Source organism: Pteronotus mesoamericanus, unplaced genomic scaffold (genome assembly GCF_021234165.1).
Source record: "Pteronotus mesoamericanus isolate MK-2021 breed Mesoamerican mustached bat unplaced genomic scaffold, CSHL_Meso_final contig_317, whole genome shotgun sequence".
Classification (NCBI taxonomy): Eukaryota; Metazoa; Chordata; class Mammalia; order Chiroptera; family Mormoopidae; genus Pteronotus; species Pteronotus mesoamericanus.
This window is the reverse complement of record NW_026555133.1, coordinates 3,054,377-3,073,390: the sequence shown is the minus strand read 5'-3', so window position 1 is coordinate 3,073,390 and position 19,014 is coordinate 3,054,377. Positions and strand designations below refer to the sequence as shown.

General features: G+C 39.7%; 1 protein-coding gene across 1 annotated transcript in view; it reads left to right on the top strand.

Annotated features, from left to right (window-relative positions):
* Window positions 1–19,014, top strand: part of KIAA0753 (KIAA0753 ortholog) — a 58,615-nt gene that overhangs the window by 6,793 nt on the left and 32,808 nt on the right. The window contains exons 3-7 of the mRNA XM_054575853.1: window positions 622–1,228; window positions 3,922–4,028; window positions 5,132–5,194; window positions 5,597–5,812; window positions 7,690–7,900. Coding sequence (XP_054431828.1) covers window positions 622–1,228; window positions 3,922–4,028; window positions 5,132–5,194; window positions 5,597–5,812; window positions 7,690–7,900 — 1,204 coding nt within the window. The remainder of the gene's footprint in view (window positions 1–621; window positions 1,229–3,921; window positions 4,029–5,131; window positions 5,195–5,596; window positions 5,813–7,689; window positions 7,901–19,014) is intronic.

Sequence of the window (19,014 nt, the reverse complement as noted above, 5' to 3'; positions counted from 1 at the left end):
TGTTAACTGAAAAACCAGAACAAAACTTGTATTTATTATCATTAAAACTGGCAAAAACTTCCGCCTCCACAAGAAGGTGTAAGAGGACTGTTGAGAGCAAGATGAACTTAGGTGTGGAATAAAAGATGTGGTTCAGCTACCAGATGACAGTCTGAGGAGGGAGGGCCTGGAGAGGCGCCATCAAAGGGCTTCGGTCCTACGTGGCTATGCGGCGTGTCGGGGAGCTGTCTCGGGGCACGCCGGTAATGGATTGTATGGGTCCCTTGCCAGGACCTGGTATTTTGAAACAGGACAGAAGCCCATAACTGGAGAGTTGAGAAACTTACTGGTTGTCACTTGAAGCTTGTCGGGTTGATGTTTAGAGGAGGATCCCAGTACGCTGTTATTAAGCAGCAGGCTTATACCACAGGTCTGCGCGGCTATAGGATAGAGCCAGAGCTCTGGGTGATGAGTTCAGGGTGTATGACAGCGGCTGATTCTGTCAGTACAAAACAAAGATACCTTTTAGCACTAATAACCGTGTGGGTAAATTTTTAGAAACTTGATTATAGACATATACCAACTATATAAAATGTTATTTCTCTAATGAGTGCTTACTTTTATTTATTTATTTTTTGAAAGAACCAGCTGCAGTTTAATAAGAATGTTCCTACACATTCAAGCAACTTGGCAATCCGGTTTTCTTCTCCACATGCAATTAAAATTGAAAAACTGAAGCACTTGCACGGTGAGTCAGGCCATTGGAAAGACTTGGATTTCAGAGATGGTCCTGACCAATGCAGTTCTGTTTCATTTTCTGTCATATCAGAAGAGAGACTTAGCCACGCTGTCCACCTGGCCAAAAGAGACATGAAACGAAGACAATTTGAAGAACATGTAAAACAACATCACCTCAGAAATCAGCCCCAGGTCTCTCAGAAACATGGATACACCAAGCATACAATATCTGATCTTAGGGTGGAAAGGAAGGAATTGAAGAATCAAGAAGTTTTTCATTCCAGCCATCAGCCCCCCAAAGCAGACACTTCCAGCTTAGGAGCCAAGGTGTACATATACACGTCCCATCCAGGACAGTCAGAGCTGACCGTGCCAAATTCGCCACCCACCCATGATCCAGGCCCTCAGCCACATGCCAGGACAGGTGACCGCAAAAGCCTGCTAGAAGTTCAGCGACTCCAGAAAATATTGAGCAGTTGTATCCATAAAATTGAAGAAGTAACTAAAGAAGGTGAGAAAACTTGGTGAGAGTGGGAGAGTTCACGTACACTCATTCCTTCGGGGCCCCCGCCCCCATCACAGTCCACTCCCTCCTTCTGTCGCTAGAGCGGGCACTCACGACCAGACAGGTGGGCTTGGAGTTTGCCCAGTGTCTTTTTTTCTGAAGAGTTTTCCTGCCCTGGCCCCTCCTTCCGGGGAGCCACAATGGTGTTCCACATTTTCAAAATGTTAGTTCAAAGAAACTGTGTCTGGAACATGGCATGAGGCTGTGCGACCCATCCATTCTGTCCAGTTGGCGGTTTGCAAGCGCGCTTATGCAGCACCAGTTCAACGCCTGCTTGTGCTTCCCACGGCACAGCTCCTTTCCTGCAAGCTGTGCTTGGTGATCGACTGACCAAGGGCCCAGCCTAGGGCTTGGGGTCCCTGCTCTCTGAACCTTAGGTCTTCTGGCACCGGAGTGAAAATTATCCCACAAAGTTTTGCTTCTTTACCCAGGAGTTCTTCAGACAAAATTATTTTTAATTTGTTCAAAAAAGAGCATTGTATATGTACATTGTAGATTAAACCAGTTTTAATTTAGGCAGTGTTTAGATGGGTACATAGCAGTGACAAGGAAAGTGGTGAGTATATATGTAAAATATCTGACCACAGGGTAGAGAGCAGGTTGTATAATCACCATGTACTGTTTTCTGCAGATCTTCAGTATTCTCCAAGCCTTGTGTTTTGCTGGGGAGTAGAGCATTGATCCCACATGGACGATTTAGGGTAACCATAGCTAATGGGTAGGGGATTTGAGCCCAGATCAGACTGCAGGGAGCATGGAGTTGATCACACATATTGTGCTAGGATAGTGCATGGTCTATGATGATCTTTGGCATTTAAAAATTAGTTTACATATGCATATATTCTTTATATAAAGAATTTAAGGTGCCTTACAAAAATACCAGTGGCTGAATAAGATAGAACAAACACACAAATGAGGATATTAGGGCACAGGAAAAAATAAGGAAAGGAAAAATAAGATATATTAGGGATGGGTTACAAATTGGCTTCTGAGCTTCCTAGCAGCCAGCCAACGAGGAAAGTATGGTAGTTGCAAAATTTACACAGTCCAAAACAGAAAAAACAATTGTGTAAGGAAAATAATTATTGCACATATTGAGGCTAGAGAAAAATTTCTCATGTGTGTCTTCCTAAAGAGTATGTTGTATCATATGATGAACTAAAAACATCTGTATGTCAAGATAATGGGAGTGTTAAGGTTTGTTTCTTCTACCATTGCTCAGTGTCTGTCTGTGGCATGTCCCCATGGCATACTTTGGTAGAAGCCGTGCTCCCAGGGGAAAGAAGCCCAGCGGCCCACAGCTCTGATGATGTGGCTTAATGCGGGGACCCTTGGGGCAGAGCTTTTCAAACTCTGGGGAAGGACTGGATCCCGCCCCCGCCCCCCGCCGCTGTTAAAAATGTCAATCACAAATCAAAACTATAATAAAAATGTCACGACAGTGGCACTTTGCTATAAAAACTTGTAAATGCACACTTTTGACTTCTGCACTTAGCTTGTTGTGGACTGGTAGCAGTCTGCGATGGCCCCTACCTGCAGCTCACCCTTGCAGTAGTCCTAAAACGCCTGCTTGTGCTTCCCAAGTGCTGCTCTGCACACTGATCACATCAGAATCATCTGCAGGGGAAGTAAATGGTGACGGAAGGAGACTTGACTTGGGGTGGTGAACACACAATGTAACCTACAGATGATGTACTATAGAATTGTACACCTGAAACCTGTATAATTTTATTAACCAATGTTACCCCAATAAATTCAGTAAAAAAGACAAAAGAATCATCTCTAACATGAGCAGCTAAAAACCCCACCCGAGCCAGTTACCACCGATATATAAGGACATGAGTCCAGAGCCTCCCCACGCTGTGCAGGCCAACAAGGAAAGAAACAGTTTGACTTGTAGGCTCCTCTGAGACTGTCCACACCGCCTTGATTTTAAGTCATTAGTTGACTTTTTAGTGAGCAAATACTAAAAAATTTGAATTTATAAACTGCACTGCTTTTAACTGACTGGCTTAATGGAGGTTTGCATAAGCGTGCTTGCAAACCACCAGCTCGACAGAATGGATGGGTTGCACAGTCTCAGGCCGTGTTCTAGACACAGTTTCTTTGAACTAACCTTTTGCAAATGGGGAACACCATTGTGTACGAGGGTGTCCTTCCTGACAAACACATGAAGCCTTTAGGCATTCATTCATGTACTCTTCATGTGTTGGAGAAAGGATTTCTCTCTTGTATTCCAGAAAAGAAAGTGTGAAAAAAATCTTGTTAAAGATGAAAGTTGGCCAATAAAGAGTTTTTGAAAAAAATGGAAAGCATTTCAGCTTTTGATTCAATATAAAGAATCTTAGAATAGTAAGGGGTGCTTCACAGCGGAGTACATGTCCAGTGGCGTTTGGATCAGGAAACTCCCACGCAGAGGGGAGCCTGGCCTAGTGAATGTCCTCATGGACCTGCTGAGTCCGTCCACGGGCCCCTTATTTCTGATTTCTTGGCTAATGAAAAATGACATCTGTTGTTAGGACAGCCTCATTTTTCTTCCTGAAATAGAGCTCTTCAACTTGATTATCTCTTTGAGTAATTGTAATTTTTGTAAGTTTTTATATTTGGTTTATAATCCACTTGGGGGAAAACAATTTCAGATAAAACAGAAGAAGCCTTGGACCCAGATGAAGAACGGCGGATCCGGGTCAGGAGGCAGGAGCAAGCTGTTCGTTCTGCCCGAATGCTCTACGTCCTCCAGCAGCAGGTGCACAAGCGGGGAGGAGTGGGTGCTCAGCCTTGTGTGTGACCTTCTAAGGGAATGCATTTTCCTTTTGTTTCAGAAATATTAGCACCACGGCATCCTCTGTGAACTCTCACGTACTTGTGAAGCTAAATTTCCTGAACACATGGGCAAATCTTTTCGTTTTTGTCATTTGCCTTTATGTGTGTTTGTGTATTATGTACATAAAGCCAAACTCCTTAAATAGTGGTATTTGACTGTTTGGTGTCATAGCCTCTTAAGAATCTACTAAAAACCATGTGTCCTTTCCCCAAGGAAAAAAATGCTGATACAGCACATATTTTTGTAGACAAAGTCAAGGGGGTTAGTCCCCAAAACCCTTTGTCCCCAGTTCTGAATCACATCTTAGAAGAAAGGGGCCATTTTTAGTTTCCCATCTGTCTCATGTTTATAATGTACTCGAAACTTAGTAATAATAAGTAATTTGATCACCTTTATTGAATAGTAAAGAACGAAGACCATCTTCAGGGTCTTTGAGGACACATGTAGTGGCTGATAAATGGGCATTTACATTGTTCATGGGAGGATTTTTAAAAAATGTTTTACCTTTAAGGCCTTACTCATTAATGCATCTTTAATTCATTTCTGGTCTTTTTGATTGTAAAGAAAATGTCTGAGATTTTGTTCCGTATTGTTTTTGGGTTCTATTTCGGTCCTTACTCTATATTGCTGCTATAGAGATTATTTTAAAACACAAATCTTACCCCGACGGACCTCTGCTTAAAAGACTTCAGTGGCACTCTGTCACACAGAGGGTGGAAGCTAAATCTTTCAGTATGGTACTGAAGACTTTATGGTCTGGCCCTCCTGACTTTCTAATCCCCTCCCCCCTCATTCCTTCGTGTTTAGTTCCCATTACACTGGGGACCTTGGGATGGAGGGTAAACCCTGTGCTCTAGTCACCACCTTGAACCGGAAACCAGTAACTATTTTGAAGGCGCAGGACTGAAGAGCCTTGTCTCATTTTCAAGTTGCTTGAATTAATAATGGTTAAATTTGGATAAGACAAGCTGTGTCCTCTTCTATGAAAAAGATCAGTAGTTTTCATTTTTTCCTCTATAAAACAGGTTAAAGAAATCCAGGAAGAATTGGATAAATTGAGTCCACATAAAATTAAACATACTAAGAAGGTATGATGCAACTTAGTTATGATTAATACTTATTATTTATAAGTTAGATTTCCAGTGTTAGTATCATGTGTGTTCTTTGCACTAGTACTATTTTCAGTGCTTGTAGAAACCTATTAGCAAGGGCATGAGCACCTTAAATACTCTGAATTGGGGGTTGTCTTTGAAATTCTGAAAATAGGTTTTTGTTGTTGCTGCTGCTAGTGTAAGAAAATGAAAATAGGAAGGAAAAGACTTTACCATTAGAAAATCTTTACACTGTATAATTCCCTTAACTGCAAAAGTTTTCACAATGGAAATAGTTCAGTGTAGACAGAAGAGAGACTGTCAGCATTCTGAAGGATGGGGTTAATGTCAGGAAGTACTGAATATTGAAATAACTCGCCACATTTCGTTTATTGTCAGTCATGGGCAATGTCCAGGCTGGCAGCTGCCCATCGAGGAGCCATCCGGGCCCTACAGATGTTTGTCTCTCTGTTTACTGACCGAGGGGAGCACCCTGTTCCTGCTCAGTACAAGGAACTGGGCAGTCTTATTCGCCAACTTTCACTCTGTTCCGCCAAGCTGGATGCCGACTCTTCTGTCGCTGATGTGGTTATAAATATCCTGCATCAAATTGAGGTATGAAGTTGACTCTTATTTTTGTCAGAAGTGCGTTGTTCCTAAACAGGGAGGTAATGTTTACCACCTCCAAGTCTCATTGAAATTTATGGAAAATCAAGACAAAGCTGCTACATCTAGTAAATTAAAGCTTTGCCAAAGGCAGAAAAGGGACTTCATTTTTACTTTATTGTTTTTATAATGTAGTCTATAAAACTGTATTTCACTTCTTTGAGAATTGTAGGCTTGAGTCTAGAACATATAACAACTCTTAACCAGGTCCATTAATTAAAAAGAATTTTCCATTTCCTGACCATGCCAGTTAATAGGGAATTTATGAACATAGAAAAAGAAAACAGTAAAGCACTCTTATATTAGTGCCTTCATTAGAATATCAGTGTGTAATCTAGAGAGAGGTTTGGAAAGGAGACATTTTAATATCTAGGGAAGCAGAGCCTGAAGTCTTGTGATATGGCTAGAGACTTCTGGGAATCACAACTGGCATGTACTCGTCAGGAATAAATAGTGTCCTTTGTTTCATCGGTGACAAAGACAACAGGGACAATATGGCTTTAAAGCTTAATAGTTCTCCGGAGTTCGCAGAGTACTACCACGTAATTTTGCCATTTTATCTACTACAGTGCTGTGATTTGCAGTCGGTTTATTACTACTGTTTTACAGATAAAATTTTTAAAAAGCAAAGGTCAGAGACCTGACACAATTACTTCTCTTGAGAGCTGGGACTCAAATTCCTGTCTTCTGACTCCCGTGCCGCTGTTGGTGAGACGCGGTGAGCTGCTGGCTGCAGAGGAGAGGCGCTGTAGTGGGGGCAATCAGGAACTAATTGGCGTACCAGTTTTACCATTAACTAGCCTTCGGTGGTCTGTACGGCCCCTTCTACCTGTACAGTTCCATTTGGCAGCAAATACATTTGTGAATGCTGTGGTTACATTCACGTGTATAGAACTCTCTATCAGGAATGTTACTGTCAAATGCAGACCTTTACACAGCACGTGAAGTCATGATGCTTTTTAAATGTATCCATAAGAAACATTCATTGGTCAAAATGACTTCATTTAGAGGGTATATCTTTCTAATCCTAGAAAGCATCTTAAGAGGTTATCGAGTCCCCAAATTTTGAGCAGGAGTAAGCACCTTAACATAATGTTTCTTAAACATAATGTTTATCTCTCCTGCCTTTGAAAGTATTCAATAGTGCAGCCAACTTATTCTTTTCTTGTTGAGGTACTGCACCATCCCCCAGCTTATTTTTTCTTGCTGTCATCTGAACTAAATCTCCCTGGCTATGTTCAGATTTCCTCAGTTTGTACTGAGTGGATGGAGGCCAGGCCCTTACTGCCTGGTAGCGAGTGAGTGGATGCACCACTAGAGGCTGTGCCTCTCGTAGAAAAGGGGGAGCCCAGATCTCCCTCCGCGGCGGGGCATGGGTGACAAACGCCACTGGACACACAGGGTTTCCTTTAGTTTATGAAAATGTATATTACATACAGTCTGTTTGTCCACTTAAAATATTATTTGAGTTTATGAGGTTTTTATCGAGAATTAAAATGCCTTTAAAGCATATAGGATTATATTCTGAAAACTATGGTTAGTTTCTAAAATGATAATCCTTAATTTTAGAATTTGGATGCCTTTAAGTACTCATGTTCTTTATCTTTTTGCTATTGGGCTTAGCAAGCTTAACATGTGAAAGAACGTGCAGAATTTGATGTCCTAAGTAATAAAGTTTTAAAATTAAGTTAAACAACATTTCTTTAATCTTTAGAGACAGCCCTTTAATAACACATTTCTCTGGAGTCCTCATTTTATGATTAAAAGTCAGACTTTTTAAATCACTGAGAGATAAACTAAGAGAATAATTGACTGTTTTATGGCAGGCTTTGGAGTCCCTACTGGAAAAGAAATTGTCACCAAAAAAGGTGAAGAAAAGTTTCACTGAAATTAGGAGCAGATTTCCAATTGGCAGCCAACGGTCTTTAGAGAGATGGCAAAGTACATTTCCAAAGGGCGAGAGGATACCCTTCGTAACAAAGAAGATATTTCCACAGGAAACAAGACAACCTTCAGTGGCAAAGAAGGTTCTTGCTGGTATGTGTCTTAAAATGTTCATTGCAAGGTGTTCTATTCTTTGGAATTGTCTGGAGTATAACAGGGGCAAATTAGGATTTAAAACCTAGTCCACAATAGGTGTACTTGAACTAGGACAAGTGAATCGCAACCAAGATGCTTCCTTAGCTTGGAGGCTCAAGTATTCTTCCTTAGAGGAGGGTGGAAAAGTGAAATTTCCTTTTCCCACATCATGGCATTGGGGCTACCCACAGTAAATTCCTGCAGAGCTAGAAGTTAGAGCCCTACTTCTAATTTTCATTTTAATATTAGGGAGGGAGGGAGGGACGTAGATGCATATGCACATGCGCATTAGATATATATGTATCTTTTTACATAGGTAATGAATTCTTGTTATTCCAACAAGTGGAATTGCTAGCTTATGTGGTGTGCGCATTTACACTGCCCTCTTGCCCTTGACAATGGGCATACAATTACGTTTGGACTAGCAGTGATCATCAATTTACAGTTCCCTATATCCTTGCGAAATACTTTATATAATGAAATTTAAAATTTTTTCCGGTCTCTCAGGGGAAATACGGTAATTTACTGTTTTATATTGCATCTCCCTGATTCCTAGAGTGTTCCTTAGCCATGTTTATTTCCTCTTCTGTGATATATCTATCCTTTGCCGTCTCCCTGCGGGAGTCTGTGTCTTTTGTTTATGGATGCATAGAAGTTCGTTATATATTCTGGATCTTAATCGTTTTTTGGTGTACATATACTACAGGTATTTTTCCTTAGTCATCTTCTTTGTGAAATTTGCTTGTGATGTCTTTTCTGATACAAAATTTTAATTTTGTAGTCAAATCAACATTTTTTCTTACATATTTTAATATTTCATTAGGTAACTCCTCTTTGTTCTTCTTTTTCAAAATTTTGCTGATGGCGATTGCTTATTTTCAGAGGAATTTAAAATGAGCTCGTCAACTTCCATGAAAAGTGATGTCCGGATTTGACTGGTATTACGTTGAGTTCATAGATCACTTAGGGGAGAAATGACATCTTCCCAGTGTGCAGTCGGCCTGCCAATGTAGTCGTGTCCTTTTTCCGTCACTTCAGTTGAATTTTATAATTTTCTGCATGTAAGGATTCCTGACATAGGAATACTTACAAATGCCTACATTCCTTGTTAGGTTTATTTCCACTTATTGTTATAGTGAATGGGATCTTTTTTTATCACATTTTAAAATTGGTTATTGCTACTTACAGGGTAGCTGTTGGATTTGTACATTGCTCTTATAGCTGGCAGACTGCAGACTGCACCAGGCTGAAATCTTTGATTTGCTCTGATAAGATATACATCAGAACATTTCTGAAATTGGTATACATTCTTAAATTGATGCTATCTTATAATTAATTGGCAATATTTTAAAATTTGTTATTGGTGCATAAAATAATGATGTCTTATACTCATGTTTTAGACTTGATAAAATATGAGATTTTGTTCTTTTATATTTTTCAGAAAGATGAGATCACCTGCAAATAAGTAAAGTTTTACCTTTCTCTTTGCAATTTTTATACCTTTTCTTTTTTCTCTTTCTGCTCTATTGAGTGGATTTTAATTCAGAATAATACCGAATAATAGTTATAATGGTGGATATCATTTTCCTCCCAGATGTAAGGGAATGCTTCTCCTGTCTTTTACTTTGTAAGCTATGTTTGGTTTCAGCATATATCTGTTTGTATATGTCCTGTTGAATATTATTGCCCATTTGATTGATTATATAAAAGTATAATCATCAATACACAAATTTTAAAAATCAAAATTGCATATACAATACTTGCACAATTGATTAACATTTATATTGTCTTAGAGATTAATGGATAAAAACCATTTTAGCACTTAAATGAACATGATTGTACTCTGAATCTTTTTCTTAAGATTCTATTTTGGTGCTTCTTAAATTTCATTTTTCAGTTACAGTTTACATTCAGTGTTATTCTGTATTAGTTTCAGAGGGGTACAGCATAATGGTTAGATGGTTGTGTACTTTTTGAGAGTGTTCTCCTGAATACCTGGCACTGTACATAGTTTCTAAAATACTGACTGTAAGCCCTGGCTGGTGTGGCTCTGTGGATTGAGCGCCATCCTGAGAACCAAAAATATGGACCGTATTCCCTGCGCCATACTTTATATCCACTTAACTGTTTTGTCTTTACTCCTTTTTCACGCAGGTCCCCAACCCCTGCTCCTCTGGCAACAATCAGTCTGTTCTCTGTATCTATGAGTTTGTTTCACTTTAGTTTGTTCCCTTATTTTGTTCTTTAGATTCCACTTATAAGTTAAATCCTATGCTATTTGCGTTTCTCTGACTGACCTATCTCACTTAGCATAATACCCTTCAGGTCCACCCGTACTGTTGGCAAAGGGTATAAGATTTCATTCTTTTTTATGGCTGAGTAATACTCCATTGTATATATGTGCCGCCCCTTTTCATCCACTCTTCTATTGCAGGGCACTTGGGTTGCCTTCATATCTTGGTTGTTTTAAGTAACGCTGCAGTGAACGTTGGGGTGCTTGTGTTCTTTTGAATTAGTGTTTTGGGTTTCTTCAAATAATATACCCAGAAGTGGAATCACTGGGTAATAAGACAGTTTAATTTTTAACTTTTTGAGGAATCTCCACACTGTTTTCTGTAGTGGTTGCACCAGTTTGCATTCCCACCAACAGTGCACAAGGGTTCCCTTTTCTCCACATCCTCCCCGATGCTTGTTGTTTGCTGATGCATTGACGATAGCTATTCTGACAAATGTGAGGTGGTATCTTGTGGGTTTAATTGGCACTTCTCTGATGATTAGTGACATTGGGCATCTTTTCATATGTCTATTGGCCATCTGTATGTCCTCTTTGGAGAAGCGTCTGTTCAAATCCTCTGACCATTTTTTAACTGGACTGTTTGTTTTTTTGATGTCGAGTTTGTTAGTTCTTTACAAATTTTGGATGTAACTCCTTATCGGATATATCATTGGTGAATATCTTCATCCTTTCAGTGGGTTGTTTTTTTAAAATATTTTATTGATGGTTTCCCTTGCTATGCAAAAACTTTTTAGTTTGCTATAGTTCTGTTTTGTTAGTTTGCTAAAGTTCTTTTGTTTCCCTCACTTGAGATATAAAAAATATTGCGAAGAGAAATGTTAGAGATTTCACTGCCTATGTGTTCTAAAAGTTTTATGGTTTCGAGTCTTAGGTTTAAGTATTTAATTAATATTGAGTTTATTTCTGTAGATGGTGTAAAAAGTTGGTTTAGTTTCATTTTTTTGCATGTATTTATCCAATTTTTCCAGCATCATTTATTTAATAGACTGTCTTGCCTTCTTTATCAAATGTCAATTGACCATATAGGTGTGGGTTTATTACTGGGCCCTCTGTTCTGTCCCATTGATCTACACATCTGTTTTTATGCCAGTACCATGCGGTTTTGATTACTGTGGCCTTATAGTATAGTTTGGTATCAAATAGCCTGACACATCCAACTTTGTTCTTTTTTTTCTCGAGGTAGCTATGGTTATTTGGGGGGTCTTTTGTGGTTCCATACACATTTTTAGATTATTTGTTTTAATTATGTGAAATAAGCTATTGGTATTTTGATAGGAATGGCATTGAAACTGCGGATTGCTTTGGGTAGTGTGCACATGTTAATGATGTTAATTCGTGCATCCAAGTACTAATGGCCCGGCCCTGCTTAGCTTCCGAGATCAGACAAGATGGGGAGTGTTCAGGGTGGTATGGCCGTAGGCTAATGATGTTAATTCTTCCTATCCAAGAGCATGGTGTATGCTTCCCTTATTTTGTATCTTCTTCATTTTCTTTCTTTAGTGTCTTCCAGTTTTTTGAATACAGGTCTTTTACCTCCTTGGTTAAATTTATTCTTATGATTTTTTTTTTAATGCAGTTGTAAATGGAATTGTTTTCTTAGCCTCCCTTTCTGATAGTTCATTATTGGAGTACAAAATACAACTGGTTTCTGAATATTTATTTTGTACCCTGCTACTTTACGGAATTCATTTATCATTTCTAGTTGTTTTTTGGTGGAATCCTTGGGGTTCTCCATATACAGTACCATGCCATCTGCAAATAATGACGGTTTCACTTCTTCCTTTCCAATTTAGATGCCTTTTATTTCTTCTTGTCTGACTGCCATAGCTAGGACTTCAGTACTGTGTTAAATAAGAGTGAGGAAAGTGGACATCCCTGTCTTGTTCCTGGTCTTAAGGGGAACACTCTTAGTTTTTCCTGGTTGAGTATGATACTCACTCTGTGTTTGTCATATACGGCCTTAATTATGTTGAGGTATGCTCACAGTATTCCCACTTTGCTGGGAGATTTATCATAAATGTTGCTGGATTTTGTCAAGTGCTTTTTCTGCATCTGTTGATATTATCCTGTGATTATTATCCTTCATTTTGTTTATGTGATATGTCTCGTTACTTGATCTGTGGATATTATACCAACCTTTCATTTCAGGAATAAATTCCACTTGATCATGGTGTATGATCTTTTCAAGGTGTTGCTAAATTTGGTTTGCTAATACTTTGTTGATTTTTGTGTATGTACATCAGGGATTTTGGCCTATAATTTTCTTTGTGGTATAAAATGAGCTTGGGATTCTTTTCTCCTCTTGAATTTCTTGGAATTGTTTGAGCAGCGTAGATGTTAGTTCTTCTTTGAATATTTGGTAAAATTCACCTGTGAAGCCATCCGGTCCAGGATTTTTGTTCGTTGGCAGTTTTTTGATTCCTGCTTCAATTTTATTGGTTGCAATTTGTCTGTTCATATCTTCTGTTACTTCTTAATTCAGTTTTGGAAGATTTTATGTTTAGAGGACTTTATCCATTTGTTCCTGATTATCTAATTTGTTGGCATATAATTCATAATGTTTTCTTATAATCCTTTCTATTTTTGTGGTATCAGTTCTTCTCTTTCATTTCTGATTTTATTTATTTGGGTCCTCTTAATTTCTTGATGAGACTAGTTAAAGGTTTATCAATCTTTTATCTTTGCAGTGAACTAGCTCTTGATTTTATTGATCTTTAATATTTTTTTTAGACTGTATTTTGTTTATTTTTGCTCTGATATTTAGTCCTTCCTTCTACTCACTTTGGGCTTTGATTGTTATTCTTTTTCTAGTTCCTTTAGATGTAAAGTTAGATTGTTTATTCTAGGTTTTTCTTGTTTCTTGAAGTGTGCCTGCATCGCTAGGAATTTCCCTTTTAGGACTACTTTCATTGTGTCCCATAGATTTTGGGTCGTTGTGTTTTCATTTTCGTTTGTCTCAAAGTTTCTTTGAATCCTACTTGATTTCATTGTTAAACCATTCATTGTTTAGTAAGATATTATTTAGTTTCCGTGTGTTTGTGTGTTTTTAAAGTTTTTTTTTTCCCTTTGTAATTGGTTTGTGGTCTGATACCATTGTGGTCAGAGAAGATGCTTGATATGATTTCAGTCTTCTTCAATTTATTGACTTGTTTTTTGTCCTAACATATCTATCCTGGAAAATGTTCCACGTGCTCTTGAAAAGAATGTATATTCTGCTGTTTTAGGTTGAAATGCTATGAAAATACCAGTCCATCTGGTCTAGTGAGTCATTTAAGGCCGCTCTTTCTTTGTTGATTTTCTGCCTGGAAGATCTACCCACTGATCTCAGTGGGGTGTAAGCATCCCCTCCTGCGGCTGTATCACTGTCAGTCTCTCCCTTTATGTCCGTCAGTGTTGGCTTTATATGTTTAGGTGCTCCTATGTTGGGTGCATACATGTTTACAAGGGTTATGTCCTCTTGTTGGATGATTCCCCTTATAGTTATATAATGTCCTTCTTTGTCTCTAATTATACCCTTTGTTTTAAAGTCTATTTTGTCCGATGTAAGTATTGCTGCCCCAGCTTTTTTTGTTTCCATTTGCATGAAGTATCTTTTTCCATCCTTTACTTTCAGTCTGTGTATGTCTTTTGTTCTGAGGTGAGTCTCTTATAGACAACATATATATGGGTCTTTTTGTGTTATTTTCAGCTACACTATGTCTTTTGAATGGAATGTGTATTCCATTTACATTTAAAGTGATTATCGATAGGTATGTATTTATCACCATTTTATTCTTCGTAAGTGTGTTCTTCTTTCTAAGGAAGTTCCTGTAACATTTCTTGTAGTACTGGATTGGTGGTAATAAACCCCTTATAGCTTTTTCTTGTCTGGGAAGCACCTTACCTGCTCTTCCATTCTAAATGATAACTTAGCTGGGTAGAATTGTCTTGGGTGTAAGTCCCTACTTTACATCACTTTGAATATTTTGTGCCAGTCCTTTCTGGCATGAAATGTTTCTGTTGAGAAATCGACTGACAGTCTTACAGGAGCTCCCTTGTAGGTAACTTACTGTCTTTCTCTTGCTACTTTTAAGATTCTTTGTCTTTAACCTTTGGTGTTTTGGTGTGGGCTTCTTCGGGTTTATCTTGTTTGCAACTCTCTGTGCATTCTGGACTTGTGTATCTATTTCCTTTATCAGGTTAGTGAAGTTTTCAGTCATTATTTCTCCAAATGAGTTCTCAATCTCTCTCTCTCTCTCCACTCCCCCAACACCCCCCCCCGCCCCCGGTAACCTTATGATGTGGATGTTGTTATACTTGATGTTGTCTTAGAGGTACCTTAGACTATCATTTTTTTAAATTCTTTTTTCTTTTTGTTGCTCTGATTAGATATTTTCTGTTACCATGTCTTCCAAATCGTTGATTTGATCCTCTGCTTTATCTAGCCTACTGTTTATTCCTTCCAGTGTTTTCTTCATTTCAGATATTGTATTCTTCATTTCTGACTGGTTCTTTTTTATAGTTTCTATGTCCTTTTTTATGCTTACTGTTTATTTGTTGAGGTTCTCACTGAGTTCACTCATTCTTCCTCTAAGTTCCTTGAGCATCCCTATAACTATTTTTTACTCTGTATCTGGTAGAGTGCTTGCCTCCATTTTATTTAGCTTTTCTTTATTTTTCTTGGGGATTTTTCTTTTCTTTTCTTTGGGGCATGTTTCGTTGTCTCCCAATTTTGGCTGCCTTTCTGTATTTGTTTCTGTATATAAGGTAGATTTACTATGTCTCCCCATCTTGATATGGTGGCCTTATGTAGTAGGTGTTCTGTGGGGCTCAGTGGTGTAGCACAGTCTCCCTGATCACCTGAGCTGGGTGGTCCAGGAATATCCTTTGTGTGGGTTATATGAACACTCCTATTATAATTGAGCCTTGATTGCTGTTGGGTTGTCTGTGGGTGGGGCTGACCCACCCTCAGGCTGGCTGACTATGAGGATTGACCCCAAAGACAGTATACAAACTGCTCTGTGCAGGGGCTGACTCCCCCAGCAGGGTCTGGCGCCTGCCAAAGTCTGCCTTCGGGTGTGCCACCTGTGGAGCTATCTGGGCCATGATCTGATATGGTCTGAAGCCTGGCACCAGGTATGTTGGTTAGGGTCCCTTGGGAGGGACTCTGCTGCAGGTCAACGTCAGATGCTGACTGTGACTAGCCTTGGGCAACCTGTTTAGGGCCACAAAGTGATCCACAGTTGTGGCTGCCTCTACTGGGGGCCTGCGTATGTGTGAGAGGCGCCAAGTCGTGCCCCGTGGCCGGCTTCTACCAGCACCAAGCCCGCAGGCAGGCCAGCAGAAGGCCCAAGGCACCCTAAGAGCCTCTTCTGCCTGCAGACTGCCTCTTAGGCTCAGTCACTGAAAGAGCCTCTAGCGGTATACATGGTGCATGAGGTAGGTTCTCAGTCACCAAGTAGGGGTGTATGGTGTTCACCAGGTTGATACAGAATCAAACTCAATGCCATTGCTGGGTTTGAGGCCACTTATCAAGAGTAAGCTGATGACTGACTGGTGCCTATGGACCTTTGTGGTGTGGCAGAGTCTCAGGGAGTCATCAGGGTGAGGTCAGCAGAGTTCATCAGGCTAAAACAGATCAAGATTTGGCTGAGCCGAGGGAGGGCTGTGCACGGGAAAGGGGTGCTGGTCAGGTGTGTGAGGGAAAAGGGGCCCTCGCCCTAGAGCCACGCAACTCAGTCTGTCTCTGTGTGTCTCTTCCACCCGTGGGTCTGCTTGGACCTCCTTATGAGCCCCTCAAGAAAGTCGCACCGTTGGCCAGGCCGCCTGCCTGCAGCCAGCTGCCCGCTCCACAAGGTGTGAGCTCAGCAGGTGGGGCCACAGGGAGGGTGGGGCTAATGCATTCCCCCAGGACGAAGCCACAGGGAGGGGAGTGGAGACTCAGGAAAGATGGCATCTGTGGGCAGTGTGGGAGAGGGACTCAGCCGAGGGACTTTGGAAGCTACCCCTTCACCCATCTCACGGAAGCCACACAACTCTGTGTGTCTTTGCACAACTTCAGTTCATTCTCATCTGCCCTCGCTTCACCAGAGCCCAGGGTGAGGGGCCATGGACAAAAGTTTGTCTGCTGGCCCTTTAAGAGGGTGCCTGGATTTCCTCTCCCTGGCTGATGGAATCCCCGCTGATTTTCACAGCCAGATGGAATGTGGGGTCATCTTCCCTACTGGTGCTCTGGGCTGGGGGGCCCAATATGGGGTTAAGACCCCTCACTCTTCATGGGAGACTTTAGCAGCTGAGATACCCCTCCAGATTCTCAACTGCTGCGCTAGCGTGCCAGGCCAGTCCTTTTTGCAGTTCCACCCTTCCTACCAGTCTCAATGTGGCCTCTTCTGTAAATCCTTGGTTATAGGACTTTCTGTTCAGCCAGTCTTCAGTTGGTTATTCAGTTGATTGTTCTATAAGTTAGTTGTTATTCCGGTTTGGTCCTCGGGAAGGTGAGTGTAGGTTCCCCCTACCTGCTGCCATCTTGGATGCTCTTGGAATTCTTCTTTATATTTGAGCTTACTTTGGGGTTTTGGCAAATCTGTGCATGAAGTTAAGGAAATTTTTGTCTGTCCCTGTTCTGCTAAGAGAGTTTCTTTTCCTCGTCTTTTCTTAAACTGATAGGTTTTAGAATAGTTGATAGTGTTTTAAAATAGTTTAAAGTTTTTAATACTGAATTTTTTTAATGTGCTGTTTATATAAGAATATGGACAAATCCAGTAAACTAGTTTTCCTTTTTTATTTAAAGTAGAATATACACATAGAAGAGTACACACAAAGTAAATTCAAACTAAATTGATTATCAGAAAACAAATGTCAGTAATCACTACACAAGTCAAAAACAGAACATCACCAGCACTGAGAAATTCCCCTGCGCCCTCTTCTTCCAGTCTCTGTCCCCTGCCTCCTCCCCCGAATTAACTTTTATTCTGATTGTTAATGCCTTGCTTCGGTTCTGCCTGGTTCAGAACTTTGTAAGAAATAGAATTGTAGAGTAGGTATTCTCTAGGGACCGGCTTCTTTCACAAGCACTTGGTGAGACCCATCCCTGCAGTCTGTGTGGCTCTTACTTGTTTATGTTCATTGCTGTATTCTGTTGTATGAATATATCGCAATTTTAAAATGTATTCTATTGTTTTAATTATTGAGTTTTTTCAGATTTGGATGATTATAAAGAAAACTGCTGTGATTGTACTTTTATGTCTCTTAGTACCTGTGTGCATGTATTTCTCTTGTATTTCAGGAGATGATTGTTGTTACATCATAGGTTATATACTTATTCATACTAGCAGATGAAAATTTTTTTCAAAGTAGTTTTATCATTTTCCATTCCAACTGACTGTGTATGAGAACAGTTACTACACATCCTTGTCTGCATTTGTTGTTACTAGTTTTTTTAAATTTTAGCTTCCTGGTTGATGTGTAAGGCTATCATTGTGGTTTTAATTCACATTTTCAGGATGAGTAATGGTCTGAGTACTTCATCATATAGTTATAGGCCATGTATGTGTCTTCTGTGAAATTCGAGTTCAAGTCTCTTGCCCACTCTCCCCTCCCTGTCCTTCTCACTCTTTGTCTTTCGCTTTCTATTTTTCTCTTCCTTCTTTCCTTTCTCTGCTTCCTTGTTTACTGATTTATAAGAGTTCTTTGTAGGACTGTTCTGCATATGCAGCCTTTCTCAGTTATCTGTATTGTAAATATCTTCATAGAAATAAGACGTGGCTTGCCTTTAAATGTTGCGGTGTCATTTGGTGAACAGAATTCTTAATTTCACTTCTGTCTAATGTTACCATCTTTTCCTGTATTTTTGTTTCTGTATCTTTTTTTGTATCCTGTTTAAGAAGCTTTTCCCTATGCCAAAATTAAGAAGGCATTTTCTACATTAATTCTTAGAAAAAAGTTTCATTTTCTTCCCACTGGATATGCAGTTGAGGTAGCATTATTTGTTGAAAGGATTGATCTTTTCCCCCCACAAAGTTGCATGTAGTGACATGTAGTGGCATAAAGTAACTGCCTACTCATATATGGGCCGATGTCTTGGCCCCCTGTTCTCTTCCACTGATCTAATAATGGTTCTTAGGCTGGTGTACGCCACTTTAGTTATTCTAAGTCTTGATAGCCAGTAGAATAGCTTTGCTACCTACTCTTCTTCCAGAATGTCTTGGCTAATCTTGACCTTTAGTATTTCCGTGTAATTTTATTTTATTTTTTAAAATATGTTTATTGATTTGAGAGAGAGAGAGAGACATGGATGTGAGACAGAAACATCCCATTCATGCCAAATTGGTGGTGGAACCTGCAACCTAGCTATGTGCCCTGACTGGGAATTGAACCCCTAACGTTTTGATGTATGGGATGATGCTCCAACCAACTGAGCCACAATGGCTACAGCCACAGAAATTTTAGAATCAGAATTTGTCAATTTCTACCAAACCACCCTCCCACATTCCCTGGAAAACAACTATAAAGACCAACCCATGGGATTTTGATGAGAAATTGATATCTTTATAATATTGAATTTCCCAGTCCACAAACAGGATACATCTCTATACTTATTTAGATTGTCTTTAAATATTCCCAGTAATTTATTGTGCATGTGTGTATGATTTTGTTCATCTTTTATTAGATTTCTTCCCTGGTATTGCTATTTTCAATTCTCTTGTAAATGATATCTCTTTAAAATTTTAATGTCTAATGTATATTGCTGATACATAGATACACAATTAATTTTCTCCATTGCTCTTGTATCCAGCAA